The sequence below is a fragment of the Strix aluco genome, chromosome 2 (assembly GCF_031877795.1).
Source record: "Strix aluco isolate bStrAlu1 chromosome 2, bStrAlu1.hap1, whole genome shotgun sequence".
Classification (NCBI taxonomy): Eukaryota; Metazoa; Chordata; class Aves; order Strigiformes; family Strigidae; genus Strix; species Strix aluco.
The window spans coordinates 113,975,836-114,000,841 of NC_133932.1; the positions used below are offsets into that span (position 1 = coordinate 113,975,836).

The 25,006-nt window shown below is 40.1% G+C and overlaps 1 protein-coding gene across 3 annotated transcripts; it reads left to right on the forward strand.

Moving 5' to 3' along the window:
• The first annotated feature begins 1,423 nt into the window (after window positions 1-1,423).
• HSPH1 (heat shock protein family H (Hsp110) member 1) lies at window positions 1,424-24,383 on the forward strand. 3 transcript variants are annotated; one of them, XM_074815883.1, is made up of 19 exons: window positions 1,642-1,660; window positions 2,494-2,551; window positions 3,132-3,262; window positions 5,649-5,789; window positions 7,548-7,670; window positions 8,865-8,964; window positions 11,840-11,973; window positions 12,500-12,744; window positions 13,653-13,881; window positions 14,788-14,894; window positions 16,249-16,382; window positions 18,334-18,539; window positions 19,343-19,474; window positions 20,194-20,331; window positions 20,755-20,880; window positions 21,405-21,512; window positions 21,619-21,738; window positions 22,863-23,024; window positions 23,520-24,383. In XM_074815883.1, exons 3-19 carry the CDS (start codon window positions 3,227-3,229, stop codon window positions 23,718-23,720), a joined length of 2,442 nt encoding a protein of 813 aa, XP_074671984.1. In that variant the 5' UTR covers window positions 1,642-1,660; window positions 2,494-2,551; window positions 3,132-3,226; the 3' UTR covers window positions 23,721-24,383. The 3 variants fall into 3 exon arrangements, with proteins under 3 accessions (XP_074671983.1, XP_074671984.1, XP_074671985.1); XM_074815884.1 differs by having other exon boundaries at window positions 1,643-1,660; window positions 3,132-4,169; XM_074815882.1 differs by lacking the exon at window positions 3,132-3,262 and having other exon boundaries at window positions 1,424-1,660.
• Window positions 24,384-25,006: the final 623 nt, after the last annotated feature.

Here is a 25,006-nt window from a genome sequence, read left to right on the forward strand (position 1 = left end):
AGATTGCTACAGCACAGTATCTAGAGAGTAGGGGAAAAATACTGACATTTTGCCTCTTCTACACAGGGACACTCAGGACTCTGAATGCTACCATCTCTCTCCACCCCTCATAACAGCCAGGGCAGCGTGACAGATGTAGCATTGACAACCAAAATCAAGACCTGTGTGCCTGCCATGCCTCCATATGGATTGCATGAGGCTAAGGCCTGCCTGTAGCAGGGGATGGGGTCCTGAACAGTGAGAGCTAGACAGCAAGGAGGCAACAGGATATTTATATTATAGTGGATTGCAGCACTGGACACAGAGATAGAAGTCCTCTTAAGGAGAGCAAGTGATCTGGAGCACTGATATATTTAACCTGCGCTGTTACTTTTTGCTAGCCTTAAGAGCATCAAAACAGCACAGCGGGGAAGATACCTGTAACAATGTGACAGTCGACTCCACAGAGAGGTTTCCCAGTGTATTAGAGGAGTAAGGATACTGTCACAGATAGCTGCTTATACCGTTCTCCCACACACAGAGGCTCAATAAAATACAAGTTGCTTGAACAGCAGAGCACCACTGCACTTCATCTGCGTCCCAACAGTTTCCTCAGAGCCCTGTCACCACGCTCCTTCCGCGGCTGGTAGGCCCCGCGGCTTCGGGGCCGCTCCGCCCAGGCCGCCATGGCTGGAGCCCTTCCCCCGTCACCCCCGGCTAGACCCAGGCTGGTTCCGCCCCGCCGCCGGCAAAGCGGCCGCCAACAGCCGCGTACCGCCATTTGCGGCGCCTCAGGAAGGCCTCAGCCCCCACACAGCTCACCGCCCCCCAACGCTATTTTTGTCAGAGAGCAGCCGCAGAGCTCCCCGCACGGCCCCCGCTCCCCGGCAGCCCTGCGCCGCCCGGCCCCGCGACCGCTCCCGAGCGACTCCCGGGCGGGGGGAGAACCGCACGGCCGCGCAGGAGCGCCGCACCGAGGCGCAAAGGGGAGGCGGCGAGCAGAAGGGCTGGGAAAGGAAGGCGAGGGGGCCAGGGTGTGGTAAAGGGACCGCGCCGAGGAGGCGGCTCTGGGGCTACCGGCCGCCGCCGGGCGGGCGAGAGACGCGGCCTGTCCGCGCTCCCCGCCCGGCGGCTTCCGCTCGGCCGCGCCCCTGCCCGCCTGGCCCCGCCCCGCCCCGCCTCGCCGGCCCTGACACCGGCCGGCGCAGCCCCGCCCCGCCTCCGCCCCGCCCCGCCTCCTCCCCTCGCGGGGTCGGCGGCGTCCGCGGTCGCCATGGGAACGTCTCGCGTCACCCGGCCCCGGCGCCGCTGATTGGCAGGAATTGTTCGAGAACGCCGCCGAAGGCGGAAGCGGAAGCCGCACGTGGAGCCGGTGAGTGGTTGTCGCAGTTTCTGGAAACTTCGTCTCATTGTCATATTTAAAGCGGCGGTGCCGGCTCCTCTCCTTTCCCCTCCCCTCCCCTCCCGCCTGCGCACGGAGCCGCCACGCGCGCGGTACCGGGACCGGCGGCTGCAGTGCCGGGAGCGGCCGGGCCGGGGCAGGGCGGGGGCCTCCCCCCGGCGGCGGGGCGGCCATGGCCGTGGTGGGCTTTGACCTGGGCTTCCAGAGCTGCTACATCGCCGTGGCGCGGGCCGGCGGCATCGAGACCGTCGCCAACGAGTTCAGCGACCGGTGCACGCCGTGAGTGAGGAGCGCCAGGGTCCCGCACGGGCGGGGGGGCGGTCCATGGCTGGCGGGGGGGCCGCGCTGCAAGCTTCGGGGGGGTGGGGGGTGTCGCTGTGTGGGGCCTGCGCGGCCCCCGGCACTCGCCGCCTCCTCACGGGCTCCCGGGAGGCTGCCGCGGGGCGCGGGGGGGGCGCGGAGGGCAGATGTGCGAGGGCGGCGAGGCGCGGGGCCGGGCGGTGTTCTGCTGCGTGCCCCTGTGTGTTCCCGTGTCCCCCCCACTCGAGATGGGGCCGGAGCGTGTCCTGGGGGCACCGGCTGGAAATGGAGGCCGGCCCGCGGCGGGGAGCTTCTCGGCTAATGGTGCGGCAGGCTGGGAAACCGGCGGCTGCGGGGTGAACCCCTGTCAGGGCAGCCTGCTTTAAATGGAACATGGGGACACCACAGAGGCACACGCGTTCTCTGCCGTCGGGGGGACTCTTGTAACTGCCCCAGGGCTGCTGTTCTTTAGCCTGGAGTCAGGTTAGAAAGCCTCCGGCTCAAAGCAGGAGTTAGTTGTAAACTTATGAGAAGCTAAACACAGATGGGTGGGATGTAGTCTGAATGCGAGCTCGTAATTGTAATTACCGTGTTTAGCTGTTCGGATAAACCATCCTGAGAAGTCCTGGATTCGAGCCAAGACTTTAAGATGGATGAGAGTCTTATTGCAGTGTTTTACCGCAAGCTGGAAGAATGGCACTTCAACAGAAGGACTTTGGTGTTCTATTTGCAGTTGTAGAAGATGAATCTGTGACAGTCCTTGGTCGGGTTTATTGTCAATACTGAGTTAATTAGCCCGTTGTGCTTTTCAGATCGGTGGTTTCGTTTGGATCCAAAAACAGAGCTATTGGTGTCTCGGCTAAAAACCAGGTAGGTCGTTTCCTGGCGTTTGTGCATAACAGTAAATCGGCCAGTGCAAACTGTTCAGGTACCAGTGGGTGTAAAGAGTTGGCTTGCTGTAGTTAAAACCGAGCAACTTCATTTTCCTTGTTAAGCCTTTTATTTTAGAAATGCTGCACTGTGCTGCCGTGCTTGCTTCAGAGAAATGCAGGATGTTTTTGTTAGAACGTTACTGCTCTCTCTTTCATTAATTGTAATGTTTTCCAGTTGAACATGTTCGTTTTCTGACAACTTTAGGTCATGGGGTTTCTTTTCCTAATGGTTGCATATAGAATTTTCCTTGCACTTGAAGGAAAACAATTTAAATGCTGTGTAGAGTTTCTTAAAATTAGATGTAAAGGGAGAGTCTTGGCTCAGATTCTTAAAGCTTTTTAGGTACCTTACTACTTTGGTTTCACCGAAAGATAAATGCCTGTGATTTTTGTTTGGTTTTGGTTTTCTTTTTTATTGAAGTGCTCTGAAAGATTGAATGTTTTCTTTGTTAAAGTAGTATTTTTCAACTTAGAAGGAGAGCTTAATTTTGACAAATCTTGGAATTATTGTGTTGTAGGTTGTTACATAACTGGTGCTGGTGGAGACCAAGCGTGCAGCCTCCGCTGGCCTGTGCGGATCTCCCATGTAGTAAAAGGACTGCAGTGGGTTTCCATGGAGAGAGCACTAAAGAAGACTTTTTTTCTTACTGTAATAGCTCCCCTCTTAATTTTGAACAGCCAAGGCGATACAAATAGGTTACATGTTCACAAACACACATACACTTTCAGTTACAGGCTAACAGTTGGAGTAATAAAGTACATATGTTTGTGTTTTTTCCTTAAATTTCATTTTAGCATTGCTTCTGTTTATTTGACTGCTTCCACTGTTTCAAGTCAGAAACTGGTATGACTATCAGTGTGCAGAAATGAGTTGTTACTCAAAACAGCAAGTGATCTGAATCCTATGTAGTCTCACATGTGTTAGTAAACGCTCTTGAAAATGTGAAGTAAGCTGGAAGTGAAGTAGATTCTGTCTCTTGAATTACATTTAAAAGCATATATTTGCAGTGATGAACACCTGTGACTTTAGTTGCCTTCAGAATAACATTTATAGTATGTTACTATATTGAATCCTTCATGTTTGGTTGTCGTAGCAGTTGAAACTAAGTATTTTTGCTGGAAGAAAAGAATGTGATGCTTAAATGCTCTGAAATCTTTTATCATTTTATTTCTCTTGCTGTAAGTGGTCCAGTTTGGCTGACTACCTGAGGTGTAAATTGGGTTTCTTTTGTAAATGTAGAAGTTTCTTGACATGGACAACTGAATTATATTTTCAGTGTCCTAGGGTGTAGTAGCTACTTAAATCAAGGAGTAAAATGATCCCTTCCATTCGCATTAGTTTCTTAGTTTAGAAAAATCAAAAAAAAAAACCCCAAAACCCCCAAGCAAAAATAACACCACCACCACCCCCCCAAAACAAAATTAAAAAAAAGGTTTTGGCTGGTGACTTCAACAACATGATAATGTGTGTGAGAGCACATAATACTCAGAAGTGCTATCTTTAACACTTGAGCTGCTGTTGAAAGGAATTTTCGGAGACTTCGCGTTTCTTTTAGGTAAGTCTAGTAGCACTGGAGATGAGAGCAGTATGTTAGTTAACAGACCATAATTATCAGCTTTCTTAATTGTGACTAAGCAGGAAGATATTAAAACATGCTACAGACCTAATGGCATACAATTACTCTAAAAATATCTTAAGATTGTTCCTTTAGAAAAGGCTCTGAGGTTAATTCTAAATTAGGCTATAAAGCTACCAGAGCGTTTGTGCTTCTCTGCCCACTGCATGGTAATAATTTTTGCTTCTACGTTCTTCAGCAATACAGCTGTGAATTACGTAGCATTCAAGTACTCTGAAGTTATGGCTGTACAAATAAATGAGACCATGTCGGGAAACGATCTTGGACACAGGAACCTAAATACTCTATTGCATTAAAGTACTAGAATAGTTCCTGGCATGATTTTTGGACTGTACTAACTCATGGTCTTACTAATAATTACTGAGCCCTGTCTGGTGATTTAGAATAAACCAAGAGTGATTCCCAGTGGGGAATTTGGGTGTGACATCTTTCTCTCCACACACAGAGCTTTATGAAAGTTACTGTTTAATATGGCCTACTTCTTTGTCAGGGAGCTTTTCTGTTGGAGAACTGTCATAGTTGCATAGTTTTCTAGTGTAAGATGTAGCTCAAGTTCTTCAAATCCATGATGGAAAATTTTGCATACAATAAGAAACTGATGATTTCCTTTGAGGGTAGTGAATGCTAGAAATCTTCCTCAGTATGCTTGTCATTTGAGTTAGTATCATGCAGTCTGTTGGTGCCTGCTTAAATCTATTCTGGAGAGAACAATGCACTTCTGTGGTTTCTCTCCAATAGAATAGGATTCATTCTACTCTGAGATACTTTCAGTATCTCTTTTAGGCCGGTCTAGTTGTGTAACTTTTTCTGTTCTGGAGGAAGATTTTGTGTGGCTGATAGGTGAACATGAACAGGGAAATGACGTGGGTTAAAAGTAGCTCTGGAAAAAAAGTAAGTACTGAAATGAATGGGGAGACTTACCAGCTTGAAACTTAGTAGCTGTGAAAACAGTTGTTGCACTTAATGTAATGGGGTTTAAAGTGAACAGCTGGAGGTGAGGTGGCTGGGATTGGAGTGCCAGTTTACAAGCATGCAACTACTTGTGAAGCTGGCTCCTATCTTTGTTTGAATTCTGTCTAAATTAGCTGACTAAAGTACTGGGCACTATAGGTCCTGTTATTGCTCACCTTATTGCTTCAAGATTTTGGCGATACTTTTATAATCATTAGAATGCTTAAAATATAATGGTCTGTAAGTATCTGTCCCTGACTCATATAATCTTCTGGAGTAATGAACTGATATAAAGTACCAGATAGTAATTACAGGTATTACAGAAACAGATGTGACGAGTGAGCAGTTGTCTTAAAACCTGACTGATGCTTGGGGACATACAGAACAGCACTGAGCATTGCAGATCAATTAAGAGTGGGTTTCTAAATATCCTGTCTTTCTTTACAGCAAATTACTCATGCCCACAACACGGTATCGAACTTCAAGAGATTCCATGGCCGTGCATTTAATGATTCTTTTGTTCAGAAGGAAAAAGAAAAGTTGAGCTATGATTTGGTTCCTATGAAGAATGGTGGAGTTGGAGTAAAGGTAAATTTATGGTGTATCTTTCTGGGTTTTATAGCTAAATGTATAAGTTTACATTGCAGCACCTAGTCATGAAAATAACTGAATTACCCTAAAGGTTTTCTTTTAACCTTTCAGTTAAGTAGAGCTCTTGTATTAATAGACAGCTTCATCTTTAAATAGTGGATGTTAACTATCAAATTAAGGTTCATTTGCAAGTAATTGCTGAAACGTGATCTTCCCTGTTGGGAAATTGCACATCCAGCTCAAACATACCAGAAAAACTGTTAAGATAACTACGAGGTCATATGGTTTTATTTCAAAGTATTAACCTTTCTGTCACTCTTGTGTGGAATGCGTTGCAACAGTCTTAATTACAAGGTTACAAATTCTTTATAAAGTAGTAGGAACTCTTTAGAATAATTGCTATAAATGAGTGACATGCTTGTCTTTAGTGAACTGCCCAGTATAAGCTACTTTCAACAGATGTTCAAAACGAGTTCGCACCACATTGCAGGTTTGACTCTTGCTTACATTTCATGGGGTTTGCTGACACAATGTCAGCTTTTCCTAGAATACCTGCAGTTAATAACTTTGTATTCATTTACAGAAGTATATAAAAATACTGATCATGAAGCCTTGCTGGCATAACGGATGCTGGTGCTTCACTAATGAAGACCCTAGCTTGCGGCTCTGCGTTTAGTTTCCTGCTTTTCTCCATACCTTGAACTGGTGCCTCAGAACTTCAGTATAGATCAGGTGTAGGTAATAATTAGATTACAGAAGAGATTATTCATTAGAAAGGATTCTGACTTGAAGAGTAGTTAAGCATTACAAAAGAGGAGATGATTTTTTTTGATTATATTTGTGACTTGTGAAATTTAACGGATAAATTCAGACAAATTAATGTTTTCTTTTAATTACAGTGTGTGTAGGAGTCTTACTGTATGAGAAAGTGTAGTATTGGGAGAACAGTGCTACTTTGTATTTCTCATTTGTTCTCAGGCTGTTTGGAGAACAAATTAGTGGGTTTTTCTATTTAACTGTCATTTAAAAGTTTTAAGAATTGGTTTAGTAAGTAACATTCAGTAAGACTGGGATGTTTTGAGAACAATTTTTCTATTAAAACTGAAATGTTTAATTTTTCCCCAAATTGGACAGTGTGAATAAAAGGTGAGTGCTGTTTTGACTTCATCATTGCCATTTATTCTATTGCACAGGAAAATGGTGGCTCAAGAATAATTTCTTGGTAAAGGAGCAACAAATAAACCTTTTGCCGAGCTTCATCTTAAGTTTTTAGTTGTTTTATGTGCATAGGTGAACTATTGTTGCACAGTTCATTCTTTTGGAGACTCTTCACATATTTGAGCAGAAGCATAAAAACGTTAGGGGGAAAATAGTCAGCAAGTAATTCTGGACTCTTTTGCAGTTGGCAACAGTTTGAAAGTTGATGGCTACTTTTACTTTTTTGGCATAATGCTGTGTGACCATGTCTAGCTTTAGTCACATTTTAGACTTGTGTCACTTTTTAAATCACTTCCTAGCCACTTCATTTATAGAGTTGATACAGTTATTGATGTGTTAAGTCTGTGAAAATGGAATTATTGCTTTGTAGATACTCAACTGGAAAATTAAATTGTAAAGTGAAGTTCTATAATGAAATGATTAAGCATGTCATGATGGAGAGAGTATTAATCACCAGTGTATTAAAAAACATTAAATGTAAGTAATTTTTCCTTCAGTTGAAATAATGGAATTATTTTACCTATTTCTTCTATCCAGGTCATGTACATGGATGAGGAGCACATCTTCAGTGTGGAACAGATATCAGCCATGTTATTGACTAAATTAAAGGAGACTGCAGAGAGCAACCTGAAAAAGCCAGTAACAGACTGTGTTATTTCTGTAAGTAATTGTAGTGCACAGGAACATTATGTCTTTTAACTTCAGCTATTGAGGGCATTTTGTTTCTATTCGTGTAGAGTGAAAAAGAACACTGCATAAGCACTTACAAAGGGATTATTCCTAACTAGCTTTAGAACTTTTGGCTTCAGAGAAATTTCAGGGCTGCTTCCATATTCCAGACCCTGACCCACTTCATGAATTCATTCTTTTGGAGATGTCTGAACTTTTGAACCCAGAACGCTTCTGGGATCCAGGTATATACCCTTCTGCTGCATCTTGTTTCCATGACTAAGTGCACTAATTATTCATTAAAGACACCTTTGTTTATCACAGTTTGCCCTCTGGCTGCTGAGAACCTTAGTTTCTGTCCTGTTTATGTTTGTCTTCTCAGTCAGTTAACTTTTTTCAATTTATGACTGCACAGAAAATGACCTCAGATAAGAACAGTCATTCCATTGCAAAGCCTGAGTATAAAATAACATCTGTCTCCATGTTCTCAATGACTCTGAACAAGTCTGTCTCACATTACATCTAGGTATATTTAGTTCTGTTATTAGAAGAGTTTGTTTTCCAGTCGATACCTGGAAAGTTAGTGTCGCCTTATGATGTAATTTCTGTCCCTGAGGACATCAGAGCTCACTGTCTAACACCAATGCTAGAGATCTGTAACAAATTTTCAACAACATATTCCTTCAGAATCTCTTACCACTTCTTGCCCAAAGTAATTTTGGATAAAAACAGATTCTCTTTATTCGTTATCGTTTATTTCTTTGCATCTCTCAAATCTATAATATTGCTGTACCTTTTTTTTGCTCTTTATTGGACAGGAGTACATCTACTAATTCTGATTAAGGTTATTCCATGTCTCTGTCTCCATAATACCCAGTTCCATATTTTGCACCAATAACTAAGGTTCCTAGCGTTTGTATACAAATAGCTCATTTGTTTCTTGCTAGTGTGTGCTCATGTAAGGTAGCTGATGCTTGTTTAATTCCATCTTGGCTTGATTGAACAGAATGTTTGAAACCTTGATTCAGTACAGCAGTTGCATGTTAGAAGACTTGCAGTGAGCAAGTGTCTTTCTCAAAGAGGAAGAATAGGTACCATTTTTAAATTAATACTTTCAAATAGTGTGATTTCAAATAGTGTCTTATTGTCTGGATATAAATTCCCATTCTCACCTGCTTTCTTCAGGTTCCATCATTTTTCACGGATGCTGAAAGGAGGTCCCTTCTGGATGCAGCTCAGATTGTTGGACTAAATTGTCTTAGATTAATGAATGACATGACAGCAGGTAAGTAGAATAAAACAGCAGTTTCTGCAAGTGAAAGGTGTGATAGAGGGTGAATTTAGTTACTCTAAGAAACAGGGCTGACTTGAAAAATCAGACATGAGACATAAATGTTCTAAAAACTTGTTGCTCTTCTCTTGATCTGCAGTCTTTCATTTTAATGTCTTCTGTGTGAAGGGGTAGAAGAGATGAAGATTTAGTGATAGTTATCTCCCTGAGTACTATCTCCTTTGCTAATCTGTTTGGAACTCTAAAAACACATTGGTAGAACGAAGAGTTTATTTGGTCTTTCTTAGAACAAACACTGTTACCCTGTCTTCCTGCATTTTTCTGTTTGTGTTTGAGAGCATTTGTTCCACGTTTTTTAAATGACATAATAATTAGTACTTATTTCATGGGGGAAGGGTTGGGGAGTAGAGGTCTGTACCAGAAGGTAATTACTAGTTAGATAAGTAGGGAAGAGTTTACTTTGGGAGAATGTTCCATGTGAGCATGTTTAGTGCACACCGGCTGGATTCATGCTTTTGAATTTTATATTTTATTTTATCTTTTAAAGGAGTAAAGCAGTCTTAAATATGCATTGATGGAGTGATATCTTAAAATGTTTTTCCAGAATCAGTTTCAGATGAGTATCTACATGGTAATGTATAGGATTTCTAGTAAACGTAGCTGTTCCATTAGTATTATGATCTTTACATTGAACACTATGTATTTGCACCTAATGAAGAGCAAATCTGACAGTATCATTGCAAAAGCCATAGGTGCATGTTTCTGTCATCTAGCTTTAGCTTAATTCTTTGTTTATATGGCAGAGTGCTACAGAGAAGGTGTGGTAGTGTGAATTCTTAAACTGGGTGAGTGTGGACCCCACAGTAGGTACACTGTCCCATGTGCCTGGGTTCTTCTGAGTTACAAGGCTTGTACATCTTTAGGGTGACTGTGGAGAGAGGAGGAGGAAGTATAAATATCCAACCCTCTATTTTTAACCTTCAAATTCCATTTTCAAAATGTTTATGAAGAAACTGTATCAGAAAGAAAAAAAGTTAGGTTAGCACTCAAAAAAAAGTGTTTTCCAACCTTAGCAGTCAAAAAAGAGTGCCTCTTCAACCCCCTTCTGTATCAAAGCAAAAGTAATCCTTCACACCCAATTCAGAGATATCCTCTCATGATGGGGTGATAGAAGCCAACTAAAGGCCTTGCCAAAAAAGGCACTGTCACTTCCTTTTTCTATGGCAAAATGTATCAGGCCAGTCTTTGGCCATGCAAGAACCTTGAGAGCTTTTCAGGACTTTTTAGCAAGGATCTTTGGAAGCTTTGTCATTGGATGAACAGTCCCCAGAAAAGCAGATAGCTCTTTCATCCCCTTAGCAGCACCAGCAGCCTTTGTTTACTGTGTAGCACATAGCATTTCTAATTGTGTTTTCTTTACCTTGCAAGGCCTGATAAGTACTACCCAAATTTTCCTAATATTTTAAATGTAAGAACCTTTTACTGTATCTTTGGGGAAGGGGTCCTGAGGTGTAGTGCAGAAAAGAAAAATAATGGTTTAGGTTTTTTTAAACAAGGCAAATTCTGTTGTGATTTATCAAGTTTTGTTCATAGATTTATTTTTAGCTTGGAAACAAGGCCAATGTGTTCAGTCTGTTCAAATACAAATGTTATGTGAATGAACACATCAATACACTATTTCAGTCAAACCTAGATCTCAAGGATATCACAGATAAATTTTGTGAAATAGAGTTTTTGTTTTAATTAACCACCTCTTAATGACTGCTTGTGGGAGGGATTGAGTGCTGTTATTGGGTTTTTATAGACCCCAAAGAATCCACACAGATGAGAGTGAGTGCACCAGCTGCAGGGGAACTTCATTAGATACCAGAATCCATAAATCTTAAGTTTCTGGTCACTGGAAAACTTGGCTGTCCTTGTTTCAGATGGTCTGGAACTTCTGCTTTTGATGTGGGAGAGGGAGTCGGTGTCCCTTTCTCTCAAAGTGAGAGAATGTCAGTGTGACTATAAAACATTGCTCTTCAGAGCACATATTCCCAGCCTTCCTTACCACCTTCTCTAATGCTCTAATTCTCTTGCCTGATAATCTGTCTAGTATCCTGGCTGTTATCTTCATCTTAGGATTTTTTCATCATATGCAAATGTACGTTCTTGCATGTTCTATCTCATGCCAAAATCTCAGCCTTTGCTATGTAACCATGTAGCCAAGACTCTCTGGGATTTTATTTATCTTCAATTACGGTATCAGCATCTTGCCTAGCTTTGACACTGCTACCCATCCAGAATGAAGGCTGCTGCAAAACTGTGTTGTCTCCTTTGACTTCATCATTCTGTGTTTACATGCCCCACTGGCTTCTGTTCTACACTTTCGATGCACTTCACAAACTGTCCCTGCCTGATATTCTATATAGACTGAGATTATTCCCTTTTGCAGCCTCTGCTGACCATTTACACTATTCTCAGACAAAGCCTTCGTGCCTGGGAGATACTCCTTGTAAATACAAAACTGGGTTTGGGTTTTGTCATAAAGATGCTCTGTGCTTTTGATTACTATGCAAAGCAAAAAAATGAGTTCTTAATAAACAGACCAAAGTACAAAATCCCTGAACAGGGTTGTTGCTTCTTAGTTTTGTGTGCTTAAACACTTAGAGAGCATATACATGACGGAGGGAGGATATTTTGCTTCTTGGATCCTACAGCATCTATTAATAGAATAAAGGTTTCATGTAGGTAAGACCTTGCATAGATGTATGTCTTGATTTGTCTTACTGCTCTTGATCCTGCAGCTTAATATTCACAGGGATGTGATGGCATGCAATTGGAGAATCACTAGAGATTGAATTGATAATATGACACTTTATTTTTGCAGTGGCTCTGAATTATGGAATTTATAAACAAGACCTTCCAGCTCCTGAAGAGAAGCCACGGATAGTTGTGTTTGTTGATATGGGACATTCTGCATTTCAAGTATCTGCCTGTGCATTCAACAAGAGTAAACTAAAGGTAGTAAGATTAAATGAAAATAAAAAGGTTGATCAGACATGAATCGAATAGCCTGTGAATCTGGCTTATTTTTAAAATTCTGAAATAATTTAATGCATGGGAAGTGGCAGTGAGTCAAAAGGTGAAGATTTTTATCAGCGTCCTTAATTTCATTAGGATAGTTTCAAATAGAGCTGTAAATTTCCTGTGTTAGACCAATATAAGATATATAATACAACTGCTATCACTTAGTTTGTTTTATCTAGATGATTGTGTGTATGGATTAAAATTGTGAATGCTTAGGATTATCACCTAGTTACGTAGTTTCACTTCCACTGTGAAAGTTAAGAGCAATTTTTTGTCTGATGTGAATTGAATAGTGAAGAGCAATTTTTGGCTGATTGAAGTACTTAGGCCTGTGCATTGGAAGATAGGCTGACTTGTCTTCAGCCTTTTTTGAAGAAAAGACTTGCTGATATTGGAAGACTGCTATTCCATTTGATCTTTACTGAGTGTAAGACTGAATAATTGTGTTCTTTCAAACCAGGTACTTGGCACAGCATTTGACCCTTTCCTAGGTGGAAGGAACTTTGATGGAAAGCTAGTAGATTACTTTTGTGCAGAAATAAAATCAAAGTACAAACTGGATCCAAAAGCAAAAGTTCGAGCTCTTCTTCGTCTGTATCAGGAATGTGAGAAGCTGAAGAAACTAATGAGTTCAAATAGCACAGACATTCCCCTAAATATTGAGTGTTTCATGAATGATACTGATGTATCTGGAAAAATGAACAGGTGAGTTTGTGCAAGACAGGCTGTTGCTTTGGTGGCTGTATTTCTTAAACAAGTGTCTCTGTCCATGTTTGAAAGAAACTTACTGTGCTAAAAGTGCTGAATAGGTGTGGCATTTTTGTAATGTTAGAATAACTAAGGCTGTGAAATATACTGTTCAGATACCTGAGCAACATTTCAGTGTAATAATACATGCATAAGAAGCTTGGATTCTTTTTGTAGAATGACACATTCTTAAAACCATGGACTGATGCATGCAAACCAGACCGGGGGGCAGGGGGTTGGCTGCATATTTAGGCCTCCTGCTTATTTTAGGTAACCTAAATCCCATACTACTCTTAAGATAGCAGCAATTGGAACTTTGTTCCTTTTTTCTGTTCTTACTGTACTGTGGATATTGAGAGAAACAGAGGACAGAGAAGGTGTTTATGGGGCATGACTTGATTATGGCCTGAGTATAAATGAATGTGTGTGTCTCTCTTGCACACACTCAGAGGCAGAACTTAGTTTGCAGTCACTGTTAGTTCTGTAAGTACTGTCAAGAGGGTGGTGGGGTGGCTTTTTTCTTCCCTTCAATATTTAGGCAACAGTTTTTCATTGTAAAGGAAGTATCAATGTCTTCTGTATTCTTATCTGTACTCTCTGCTGAGAGGCAAATATATAGCACCTGCCCAAATAATACCTTTTATCCTATTTAACTACGTTGATATCAGCATAGGAAAATCTGTAAGCAGCTGTTCATGTGCTACCTTGTCTATGGTTGTCACTTCAGCCTACTCACAGGGCCTTGGCTTTAAGTCTCTTTGCAGTGTAGTTAACAAACCTGGTCAGCATCGGTTTAGAAACAAGAATACCAGGAAATCCTAGTGGTGGGACAGGCGTTCTTTAGTTAATTCTGTTTCTTTCCTTAGGTCACAATTTGAAGAACTGTGTGCTGACCTGCTGCAAAGGATAGAGATGCCTCTGCTTTCATTAATGGAACAAACACAACTGAAAGTGGAAGATGTAACTGCTGTAGAGATTGTGGGAGGAGCAACCCGCATTCCTGCTGTCAAAGAGAGGATTGCTAAATTCTTTGGCAAGGATGTCAGTACAACACTGAATGCAGATGAAGCCATAGCTAGGGGCTGTGCTCTGCAGGTATAGTACTGGCAACACTTGATAAACTTAGAAGTTACATGGCTTGAGAGCACTTCTGTGAAGAATTAGCCAAGCTAATTTATGAGAAATGATAGAAGTGGTCCATTTTAAATTACACAAGGGAACATACATGTTCACTGGGTCTTTTTATGGAACTATGCTGTTTAAAAAGTTCAGAGTACTCCTTTATGGTGCAGTACTTTACTAGAAGTGCTGATGTTGGGTGTATTCTGTAAGCAGCTCAGTCTTCAAAAGGGCAGGATCTAGGGATCTTTAAAGAGAAAAATTTAAGTAGCTGTCAAGCTGAGGGAAGAGATATTTTTAATCAACAAAGTGTATGAGAAGTATCTATGGAGAGCCCAAAACTTGCTTTTTTGTTATCCAACTTTCCATCAATGTGAAACAGACTTTTATTCTATTTCCCCTCCACATTTTTACACTTTCCAACTAGTGAACTATATTTTACAAGCAAACCACTCGTTTTACCTTCTTCCTTTTCTCCCTTTAGCTATTTTCTTAGTCACCCTCTCTTCTTTGACCTGTTTCTTTACCCTATCTCGCTAATTGCTTTCCATCACTAGCAATCAGTTGTCTCCAGGGAAAGAAGCAGGACCTGTAAGATAAAACCACTTCTTTTAGGACTAAGTAATGCAGCACTTCCATTCTTTACAGTCCTGGTGTTTGTTTAGACTGTTACCTTTTTTCACAAGCTACGGTAAAAATAAGGCCAAAAGTCCCACTTCTATATGAGATTTCTGTTTTCTTATACTCTATTGAAATCAAGCATTTTGCCTAGCTCTGTTTTAGTAAAGTCAACACAGTTCATTCTTATTTAAAAATGTTTAGCAGTCTTGGCAGGTGGAGTAGAACAGTTAACCAACTTTAATGCATGTCTGTTTTTTTTAGTGTGCAATTCTTTCTCCAGCTTTTAAAGTGCGAGAGTTTTCTGTGACAGATGCTACACCATTCCCCATATCTTTGTTGTGGAACACAGAAGCAGAGGACACTGAAGGGTATGTAGCTCAAACTACAGTTCTGTGAAGCTTTTGGCCTTCGTAATTCAAGGATAATGTTCTCAGTTGCATTTAAATTAGGATCTTGGCATTCTGATGCAGAAAACCCATAGGCCATGTACCAGAGATGGTTGACAGTGGAGATTGTGTAAAGGCATGCGTTGAAATTTTAACTGTAACTCCTCATATGTTAAAAAATAAAGATTAAAAAAATAGTTGTGATTGAATGAGTTAACAACCAATATCTTGTCTTGCATTGCCCTTATCTGTTGTCAGGTTTTGGAATACAAAATGAACTAGAACTGCTGGATCCGGATTCCACTTTCCTTCCTGGCTTTTTTTTAATTCAAGGTGTTCCTAACACCTATCTGGTTTCTTGTTTTAGTAGGAACATTATGCACTATGTAAATATCACGAGTTTACATGGATGCCATTTGTCTGGCTGAAAACAGAAGCAAGGATTTAACTCTTAGGGTTTTGTAAGAGAAATTTCTTGCAATTGCAGTGTCTTAAGACTCTATCTACTATTAACTGTGCCACGTCTGTGGGAAATGCAGTTGCTGTCTAGGATGTACGGAGGTCCTAGTTTAACTTTCGGGAAGTTTTAGGTTCTAGAGGGACCTGTTCATACCTTTCTCATTCTTTATAATTCAGCCTTTTCTTTTTCAGTCTGTCTTCCGTGGAGATGTAAAACCTAATTGTTCTGTCACATGCTTCTGAGAGCAACCTATGGGTTCACATTCTAGGTGAAGCTCTTATTTTCTCACATTTGGGTTATTAGATGAGATCCTTACATAGTTAGGAGACAAAACTTAGTTGGAAATTAGGATCAGTCTGGCATAATAGCGGACAGACCCTAGAGGAAGAACATAAAATAAAGCTGGTTGTCTTTCTGTCATATCAAGGAATGAATAATAATCTGGTGTCAGGGTTCTCAACTGAGCCACAGAAAGTAAATGAGTAAGGAATTAACAGGGCTATAATTAGCCTTTTGAGACTAACTGAGGAAGGGTGCAAATTATGATTTAAATTATGCTATTCCAAGCTCAGAATAATGTCTTTGCAGGAAACAAATTTTGGAGGTCTGCTGATAGTCTGTCACTGAATTGCCGCCTACACCTAAACTTATTTGCTTCTGAGACTCAAAATTAGTGGAATAGGACAATTTCCCATTACAGTAGACAACAGTATTTTTTTTTCCTTGCAGTACAGTAGTGAGGTATCTTTCTTGGAATTGTTCAGAAGGGTAAATGTGTCAAAACATGGTGATGTTTCTCTGAAGAGTTCTGACCCTAGATCAAAGCCTTTCAGCTCAAATACTCTGCTAAAAGTGATATTTTTCTCTTAATTATAGGGTTCATGAGGTCTTCAGCAAAAATCATGCAACACCTTTCTCCAAGGTTCTTACCTTCTATAGGAAAGGTCCATTTGAGCTAGAAGCTTTTTATTCTGATCCTAATGGAGTCCCATATCCCGAGTCAAGAATTGGTAAGTATTTGTCCTGGAAATGGTGGTGTCTCACATTGTTTGGTCTTAAATCAGTTCTGTAACTGTTGTGTTACAGCATGGTTATGATGTATATACTTAGGTTTTTGTGTCTGAAGGACTCAACTTTCAGTTCTCCCATTTCATAGGTAACTGAATTTGGATTTTTTTAAAATTTTTCTAGCTTCTAAAGTTGCTTCAGTCCAGTGAAGAAATGAGGGGAAACTATAGCCAAATGCCCAGGACTAGAATTGGGGCTATCACTGCAAAAGATAACTTCTTAACTTTTATATTTTTCCTGCTTATCACTAAAGCAAGCTAGGAATACTTAAAAAATAAATATCTCCTGCATGTAAAAAACTTAAAACACCTTTTGAGTAGCTGTTGCTGTGTTTTCCTATACTTTTGTGTTTGATGTAATGCTGAATAAGTTTTAATCAAGGCAGCCTGAAATAGTGGCAGCTACAAGACTACAGTATTGATTTGAATTGTCTAGGTAACATTTATAAGCAGCTCTTTCATCCTTTTTGACAAATTACAACATTGACAGTGTTGACACAAAGAATATACAGTGTGGTTAGTTAAAGATTGTGATGGTAAAGACAGGCCAATTAAATAATTGCTCTTGAGTTCTAATCATGCAGTTAAATGTTGTATGTTTGCATATAAAATTAAGATAAAGCTATTACTAGTTGTCAAGTAATTTCTTGGTTTTGTTAGAAAGCTCAACTTTTTTTTTCCAGAGTGGTAGAAGAAATGACAAATCTTGGTTAAGTATTTGACAATAAGCTGTCCTGTTGGTTAACAATGCACTTAAAATACAGTATCACCAGAATTGTAGTGTTAAAGTTAAGCTTTATAAATATTCTTTAAAATGGGTGGGAGAATATATAGGACAAAAACTTCTCCATCTGATTTGCCAATATTTCGGCTAATATATAATGCACTACAAAGGTACCAAAAACTGTTACTCTAACAGGAAACATCAGTTATTTTCTCTACTCTGAAGCAAATTATGTGGTTGTTTCACTGAGAGTCAAAGTTCAAATACCATATGCCTTAGAAACCAGCACAGTATTTTGTAGTTACAGAAACAGCAGACTTCCTTTCTTGTTAACTCTTACCATAAAGACTGATAGTGGGATTTGTTGAGTGTTCAATTTATATAGCTTTAACAAATGAGAAAGTGTTTAACTGCTGTTCCACAAACTGGTAAGAACAGAACTGAAAATCAGACTGGTTTCAGTTCACTCATTGATTAACTCTGCTCAGAACAGAACTGTTAGTAGTACTAATGGGTGAGTCAGTAGTTCTGATGAGACTACCAAAAGGGAGGACAGGTCACAACTCTACTATTACTGGATTTACAAGAGAGGGGGAATTACATTCTCTAGCCTGTGAACTAAGCAGGTAAAAGCTTGTATGCTTGTTGTTCAGATCTATTGATGAGGGAATGGTGTGTGGGTGTCGGGGTGTGTGTGTGTGAACATGTGTATCCAGCCTGTGATGAAATCAGTGAACTTGTACTCTGTAACTATACAAGCGTTGTAATCTCCAAGTCACTGTTTTGGTGATACACATATAACCATGTAGTAGGTAGGAAAAATATGTATGCTCTTAATGTCAAGGAGATCTGATTATTCATTTACTGTTAAACTAGTTGTCTGTCTGTTTCTTAGTTTCACAATGCTTGTTTTGGGTATTACAGGAGTTAGAAAACAATTACATTCTGCTCTAGGGTAAAAGGTAATGGCAGATTTACATGGATGTTAGAAGCTGGAAAGAACACTTGTACAACTACTGTTTGTTTCTATGTTGGGCAGTAGCTTGTATTAAAAAGACATACCACTTAACATTGACATAATGTGTCCTCTGAGAAAGGGAGGTGTTCTACTGGCTCTGTAATATCACCTATTTAATTCCACTGTGTGAGTAGTAATTCTTTTGTTTTTAGGTAGGTATGTTATCCAGAATGTGGCAGCCCAAAAAGATGGAGAGAAGTCTAAAGTCAAAGTGAAAGTCCGTGTCAATACTCATGGCATTTTCAGCGTGTCCACTGCATCCATGGTAGAACCAGTTAAAAGTGAAGAGAGTGAAGATGTTGGTGTTGAGACTGAAGTGGAGTCTCAGGACCAGAGGCCTATTGAAAACTCAAGTGATGTAAGTTGACCTTTCTTGTGTGAACGTGCTTACTGATGAAAGTGTGTTCTGCAGTTACATACTCTGGAAGAAAAATGCCTTCTAAGGAAGCAAAATGAGGTTAATTTTGAGATATGTATAGCTGTCAGGAAATACAAAGTCTTTATAAGAACAGGAGAAAACTTGTGCTATCTCAAAACTGTGTGGATTTCAAAATCAGTTATTGGGTGAAGTGCCAAATAGCAGCAGGTGGGTTGCTTGAGGATGGGTTTCTTACAGCTGCCATAGTTAATCAGACTGTTCCAAATGAGAAAACTTGGTTTGGATTGTTAGTCATCCATGTTCTCTGTGTTGAAAGGATTTGTGTGTAATCCTTTGTATTAGTAAAGTTTTTTTGGAACTTTTTGTGAGAGGGAAAGCTGGATTGTGTTCTACAGCATTGAAGGGGGGGTGGGGAACTGGGGAATAATGCAGCATTGATGTGGTGTACTTAGTGTTTTAATAGTATTCTGAGGGGAGAAAAAACTTAAAAGCTATGACTCAATAAATTAAAAGCCACTTTTTGTGAGAAAGTGTTAGCATGCTCACACACACGTGTGAGTATTATATGGCAAGCCTGGCACTGGTAGCATTTTCACCAAGTCTTTCTGAACTGACACCTAATCTGTATCTGTTAAAGCATGTGTGTTTCTGCATATATACAGAATGCTTTGTAGGGCTCTTAGTACAGTATGTGTGTCAGAGGTGAAGTGCCCTATAACTTTTATTAAATACAACAAGAACATAGGCCTTCTACGTCCTTTGTGCCGGGGCTTTCATTTCAGAAAAATATCCAGCAAGAGAACAGTGAGGCTGGAACGCAGTCCCAGGTACAAACTGATGGTCAGCAAGCATCACAGTCTCCCCCTTCATCAGAACCTCCCTCTGAAGAAAAGAAAATCCCAGATGTCAAGAAAGTGAGTGACCCTTTAACTCTGAAAATGTTGTGCTCTATAATGGTGGCTTTTAAAATGGTAGCATATTCCAGGAAAAAGGAAGGAACTTGGTTCTCAGAACCAGTTTTAATTTTTATGCCTTTGTGTGATTATTTTTATACAGAGTTTTCAAAAGAATTCCTGAAAGAAGTCTTGATCTACCACTTCCCTGTCTTTATGCAGTGTTGTACAGCTAATTTGTTTGGGTTGCAGACGTTTCAATTTGCTTAACAGCTGTTAGAGGCCAAGCTTCTTCGGTCTGCTGAAAGAAGTTGGGATCAGGAATTCATAAACCTAAGAGGAAATAATCTATGTGAAAAACATATGCCTGCATGATATTGCCAGAAGTTTGCTCTTTCATCTGTATAAGATGAAAAATGTGTTGGGTTAAAGTCTTACCACTGTCAGCATCACTAGTGAAGTGCTAAGCTACAGATAGGCATTTTTGAGAAACCTGCAAATATACCATATATCTGAGAAACGTTATTCCTGCAGCTCAGTACTTACTGTCCATGAAATAGGCTGTAAGAAGACTACAATAGGAGGTGGAATCCCTGAAAGTGACTCATATGTATATTTTGAAGATTCTGAAAGAACACAGAAAATCTCTGCATGTTCTTCCTGTGAATGTTTCTTTCATCATAGTGCTACTTCATCAGGAAGAGGTCAGGAAAATGATCTTTTTCTTCTCTCCAACTCAGACAAATGAGAAGAAAGGTGATCAGCCCCCAGAAGCTAAAAAACCCAAGATAAAAGTGAAGAATGTGGAACTACCTATTGAAGCTAACTTGGTTTGGCAGTTAGGAAAAGATCTCCTCAATATGTATATTGAAACAGAGGTGAGTTAGAGTGTGGTTTAGACTGCTTTCTTGATTGCAGTTGTTAACCATTGATCTGCTTGTTAAAGGCAACCTCTGATATTTTACTGTAACTCTGGAGTGTGGACTTAATTTAAGTGAGCTAATACACAGTCCAACTTTAACACATAACTGACAGATGTTAATCAGAAAGATTGAAGTGCTGTTTATAGCAATGGTATCAGAGCACTGATCTATGGAATGACATCACAGATTGGTTCAAGCTGTTGTAATCTAGAGAAGTGCAACCCATTTCTTCAGGTGAGTCCACTGTGTAGCCATGAGAATTTCAACAGTTAAGTGAGTCAAGGACTCTGGAAGATTACCATATTTTACAGGAGCTGTGCTATGTAGCATGCTGTTTGAGCATAGGCATTTTTTTAATTGTTTTCTGTGCTTATGTAGGGAAAGATGATTATGCAAGATAAACTGGAGAAAGAAAGAAATGATGCAAAGAATGCAGTGGAGGAATATGTGTACGAGTTCAGGGACAAGTTGTCTGGACCATACGAAAAGTTTGTTTGTGAAAAGGTAAGTTATCATTTCTGGAGCTTCTCTGAAAATACTGATACCAAATATCTATTTTGTATTCCTTGGTCAAGCTTTCTCATAGCCACCCTGGAAATAGCTGAAAACTAACTCATTTGAATGACGGCTGGCACTGATCCAGAATTAAGTTCGGGTTTAGAAAATAGTACATATCCCTGAAAATAAATCTTGTCACAAAGGGAGTAAAGTCTTGTTTCCAGATAAAGTTGGTGACTAGGAGGGGAAGCGGTGTTGCTGTGTTCATAACAGCAAACATGAATTAAAGCTGCACCCCAAGCACTGGCCTAATCAAGGGCAAAAGGTTGTAAATGCTGCCTGTGTGTTTCTCAGTTCAGAAGCTGGTGTGGTTTAAGTGACTTATTTAGGTAAAAGCTGCAGTAGAGAAATGTAATTTTTATGTAGGAGTCTAAGAATTAATCTGCATATTTACCAGTGTCCTGTCACTGCAAGACACAGTCAATTGGTGCATATTTTGGTGTTTGACATGTTGAATTATTGACATGTAGGATCTGCAGGGATTCTCTGCGCTCCTAACAGAGACAGAAGGCTGGCTGTATGAAGAGGGTGAGGATGAAGCTAAGCAGGTGTATGTAGACAAGTTAGAGGATTTAAAGGTAGGTCTGTTAGTATGCCCAAACTGCACAATTTCCAGAATACCACACAAAACAATGTTAATGAATATTAATGAATTGCATAACACATAGGAATTGCTTTTTCTAGAAATTAGGTACTCCAATTGAAATGCGCTATCAAGAAGCAGAAGAACGACCAAAGCTGTTAGAAGAATTGGAACACAGGCTCCAGTATTATGCTACAATAGCTGGGGAATTCAGGAATAAAGTAAGTGGCCTCAGAGAACCTTTCTTTTTACCACATAGTGTTTCACTGAGGCTCACCAGCTGGCAGAGGCTTCAAATTCGCTCTCAGATGAGCTGCAATCTACTGTTATATAGGTCACAAATTTAACACTGCAAATGTTTCCCAGTGCTCAAAAAAATCTCTCACAGTATATAATTTCTTCAGTTGCTTGGTACTTCTGGATGTTTTCAGGCCAAAAAGGACATTTTTATAAAGAGTGAGGGTTAGACTGTGGTCTGATTCTTGATCTTTTAAAAGCTAATCTTTTTTGGAAGTGTGCTCTTCCAGTTCTGTTGGGAACAAGAATTGTGCTATGGTGAGAAGCATTAGTGTAAAAGCTACTCAGGATAAACTTAAAACATTCAGCTTTGATATATATGGGTGTTTGGTGGTTTTTTTTTTTTTGTATTGGTACTTGAAGATTACTTTCTTGGTAAGCATTCCTGCCTTTGAAAATTTACTCTTTAGGTTTCAACTTAATGAGCTCTAATAGGGCAGTTCACAACACTCATGCTAATCCAGTTTGAGACTTGCATCAGAAACAATTATTGTGAAGTCATTCAGTAGTATTACAGTCTTGAAATAACTAGCATGATTGAAAGTAGTACATTTAAGACTTGAATCCATATTTAGAATTCTTAGCTAAAATCATAGGTTGTGTTGCTGGGTAGGTCCTTCTCCTGGTATCAGCTATTGGTGTAGCTGGCATTGTAGGGAGTGCTCCTAAAGTTGAACAGCTCTGATCCTTTCCCTTCCTGTGTGCAGCAGAATTGCACTGTCTATACTACCTTGGGCTCTCCAGGAGGAAGGGGACAGGTTTTTTTTATCAGCCCTCTTAATGTTATATTTCATTGCATGACCTGTTTGAAGCCTTTATTCCCTCTGTGAACTAGGTTTCTTGTTTGACTATTGGGCAAAGAAAGCTTTATTATGACATCTGTATTTCTTGTTGTGTCTCGCTGCAACAAGATCTGGCTTGTTGCCATCTATTTTGAAAAATCAGTCAAGATTAGAAGTTGTAAATAACTGGGATAGTCTTGTTGGCATAACTTGATGACAGTAAACTTGACATTATTAACTAATACAAAATGTTTGTATTTGGACAGGATGAGAAATACATCCATATCGATGAAATGGAAATGATGAAAGTAGAGAAGTGTGTTAGTGAAGTGGTAGAGTGGATGAATAATGCTGTGAGTGCACAGGCTAAGAAGAGCTTAGATCAGGATCCGGCTGTGCATTCCAGTGAAATTAAGGGAAAACTACAGGTAAGTACAGTAAGAAACTAATTTTAGAGGCTGGTGCTAAAGCTAGACTGATATCTGTCCCCCTCCCTCCCCGAATTTCATCTTACTGTTCCAGAGTTCTCTAAAAGGTAGTTAGAATGTATGGACAGAAGGAGATTCAGTAGAAAGCAGAGGAGCTGTACTATACTGTATACAATTCTGTGCAGCTTATTGACATTTTATGTCTTTCAGTCACCTTAAACTCAGGTTGTTTTTTGGTGTTACTGGTAGGCACAAAATAGTCCTGAAAAACCCATGTGAAATCCAAAATACTAAGTTCAAGAACTTTGCCCACCAAACTTCAGAAAGTAGACTGGTTCATTTATTTCAGGGTACACTAAGTACTTGTCAGTCCAGACTCAGGGAAATAAATACAGAAGCAAGTTTCAGACAGTTTTGGGCACAGGACTCTTCACACTAGTGAAGCTGGTATGTCCTCGATACATATTTTGACCACATCTTTTCCCTTTCTTTTAGGAGCTAAACAATGTCTGTGAGCCTGTTGTGACACAACCAAAACCAAAAGTTGACTCTCCTAAGGAGGAAAACCCATTAAACGAACAGAGTGATTATAAAACTGAAGATATGGGAGATGATGACAAAAATTCTGAAATGCCTCAACAGAATGGTGAATGTCATCCGAGTGATCAAAACACCATTAGCATGGACTTGGACTAAACCACTGCACTTCCAGCAAGTTATTTCATCCCATGACAGAAGATATTTTTGCTGTCGTATGTGGTGGGGGTGGGAATGCATTGTTTTGGGAACTATTTATATTTTTTTCTTAAGACTTGTCTGGGGTATGTTGTGTTATGGGAGGAAGAACAGTAATAGTGTTGGTCATGACTATCCTAAAAGGAAAATTGCCTTGGTAACTTTCAGATTCCTGTGGAATTGTGAGTTCATACTAAGCTTCTGTGCAGTATTTAACCATTTGCATCACTAAAGATGAAAAGAAGCTCTTGCTCTGAAATATACTGCTCCTTCAAAAGGTTGTAATCGAAACCTTCGTAGGCATTTGTAGATGCCAAGGTAGTTTTCTTTCGTCTGGACATCTAATTGGGTATGTCAATAAAAAGCCAGTGTCTGTCCCGTTCATAAGGGCTTCCCAGAAGAAATCCTTCCGTTCTGAAGTTTTTGATTATTGCAATCCAAAGCACTTATCAGATAATAAGATGGTGAAATGTGTTAGTAGCATGCAGAAACACTTATGTTTCATCTCTTGCTAAACAATACATTTTTCATGTGGGGTACATAAAATGAAGGAAATGCTAATTCTGTTAGTGTTACTGTGAAGCTTATCTAATGAGCTTTAAAATAAAGTTCATTTTACTGGTATCTCCTGACTACTTGGGTTTAGCTGTTTTCAGTACTTCTGGTGTAAGTGTTGCCCTTTTCATGGTTTGTGACAGACCACTACTTTGTGTTCCTGTGCACAAGAGTCAAAAGTCTTAAAACTCTCATACTTAGCACAGAACAGTTGTGCAGTGACTTGAAAGTAACTCAGCTGCTTAATGAGTTATGCCTCTCTTCTTTGCCCCAAGGGTTGAACCTGACAGACCCTGGAAACTTAACAGATGTTAAGGCATAGGACAAAATTTGTGACACACAGAACACTATAGTTTAGAGACAATCTGCAGTTCAGAATAAGATGTTAAAACCTGACTGAATACTTAGGCCAGGCTCTGCTACCTTTTGTTACAGACTGAAATGATAAAATGAGATTTCAGCCCATTGTGTTGAGCAGAAGTGGCTCTGGTTAGACCTTGATAAAGGTTTTAAAAATTAAGAATTCCTCTCAAATTTCTGTAGTTTATTGAAGAAGCTTATTTTTAGGTACTTGGAGCAGGGGAGGATACTGAAAGACTGTTGGTATCCTCTGCTTTAGACATCAAATTACACTAGGGAATTGGGCACCTGAAGTATACTGAGGGAAGGGTTTTTCTTGGAAGCGTATTTCA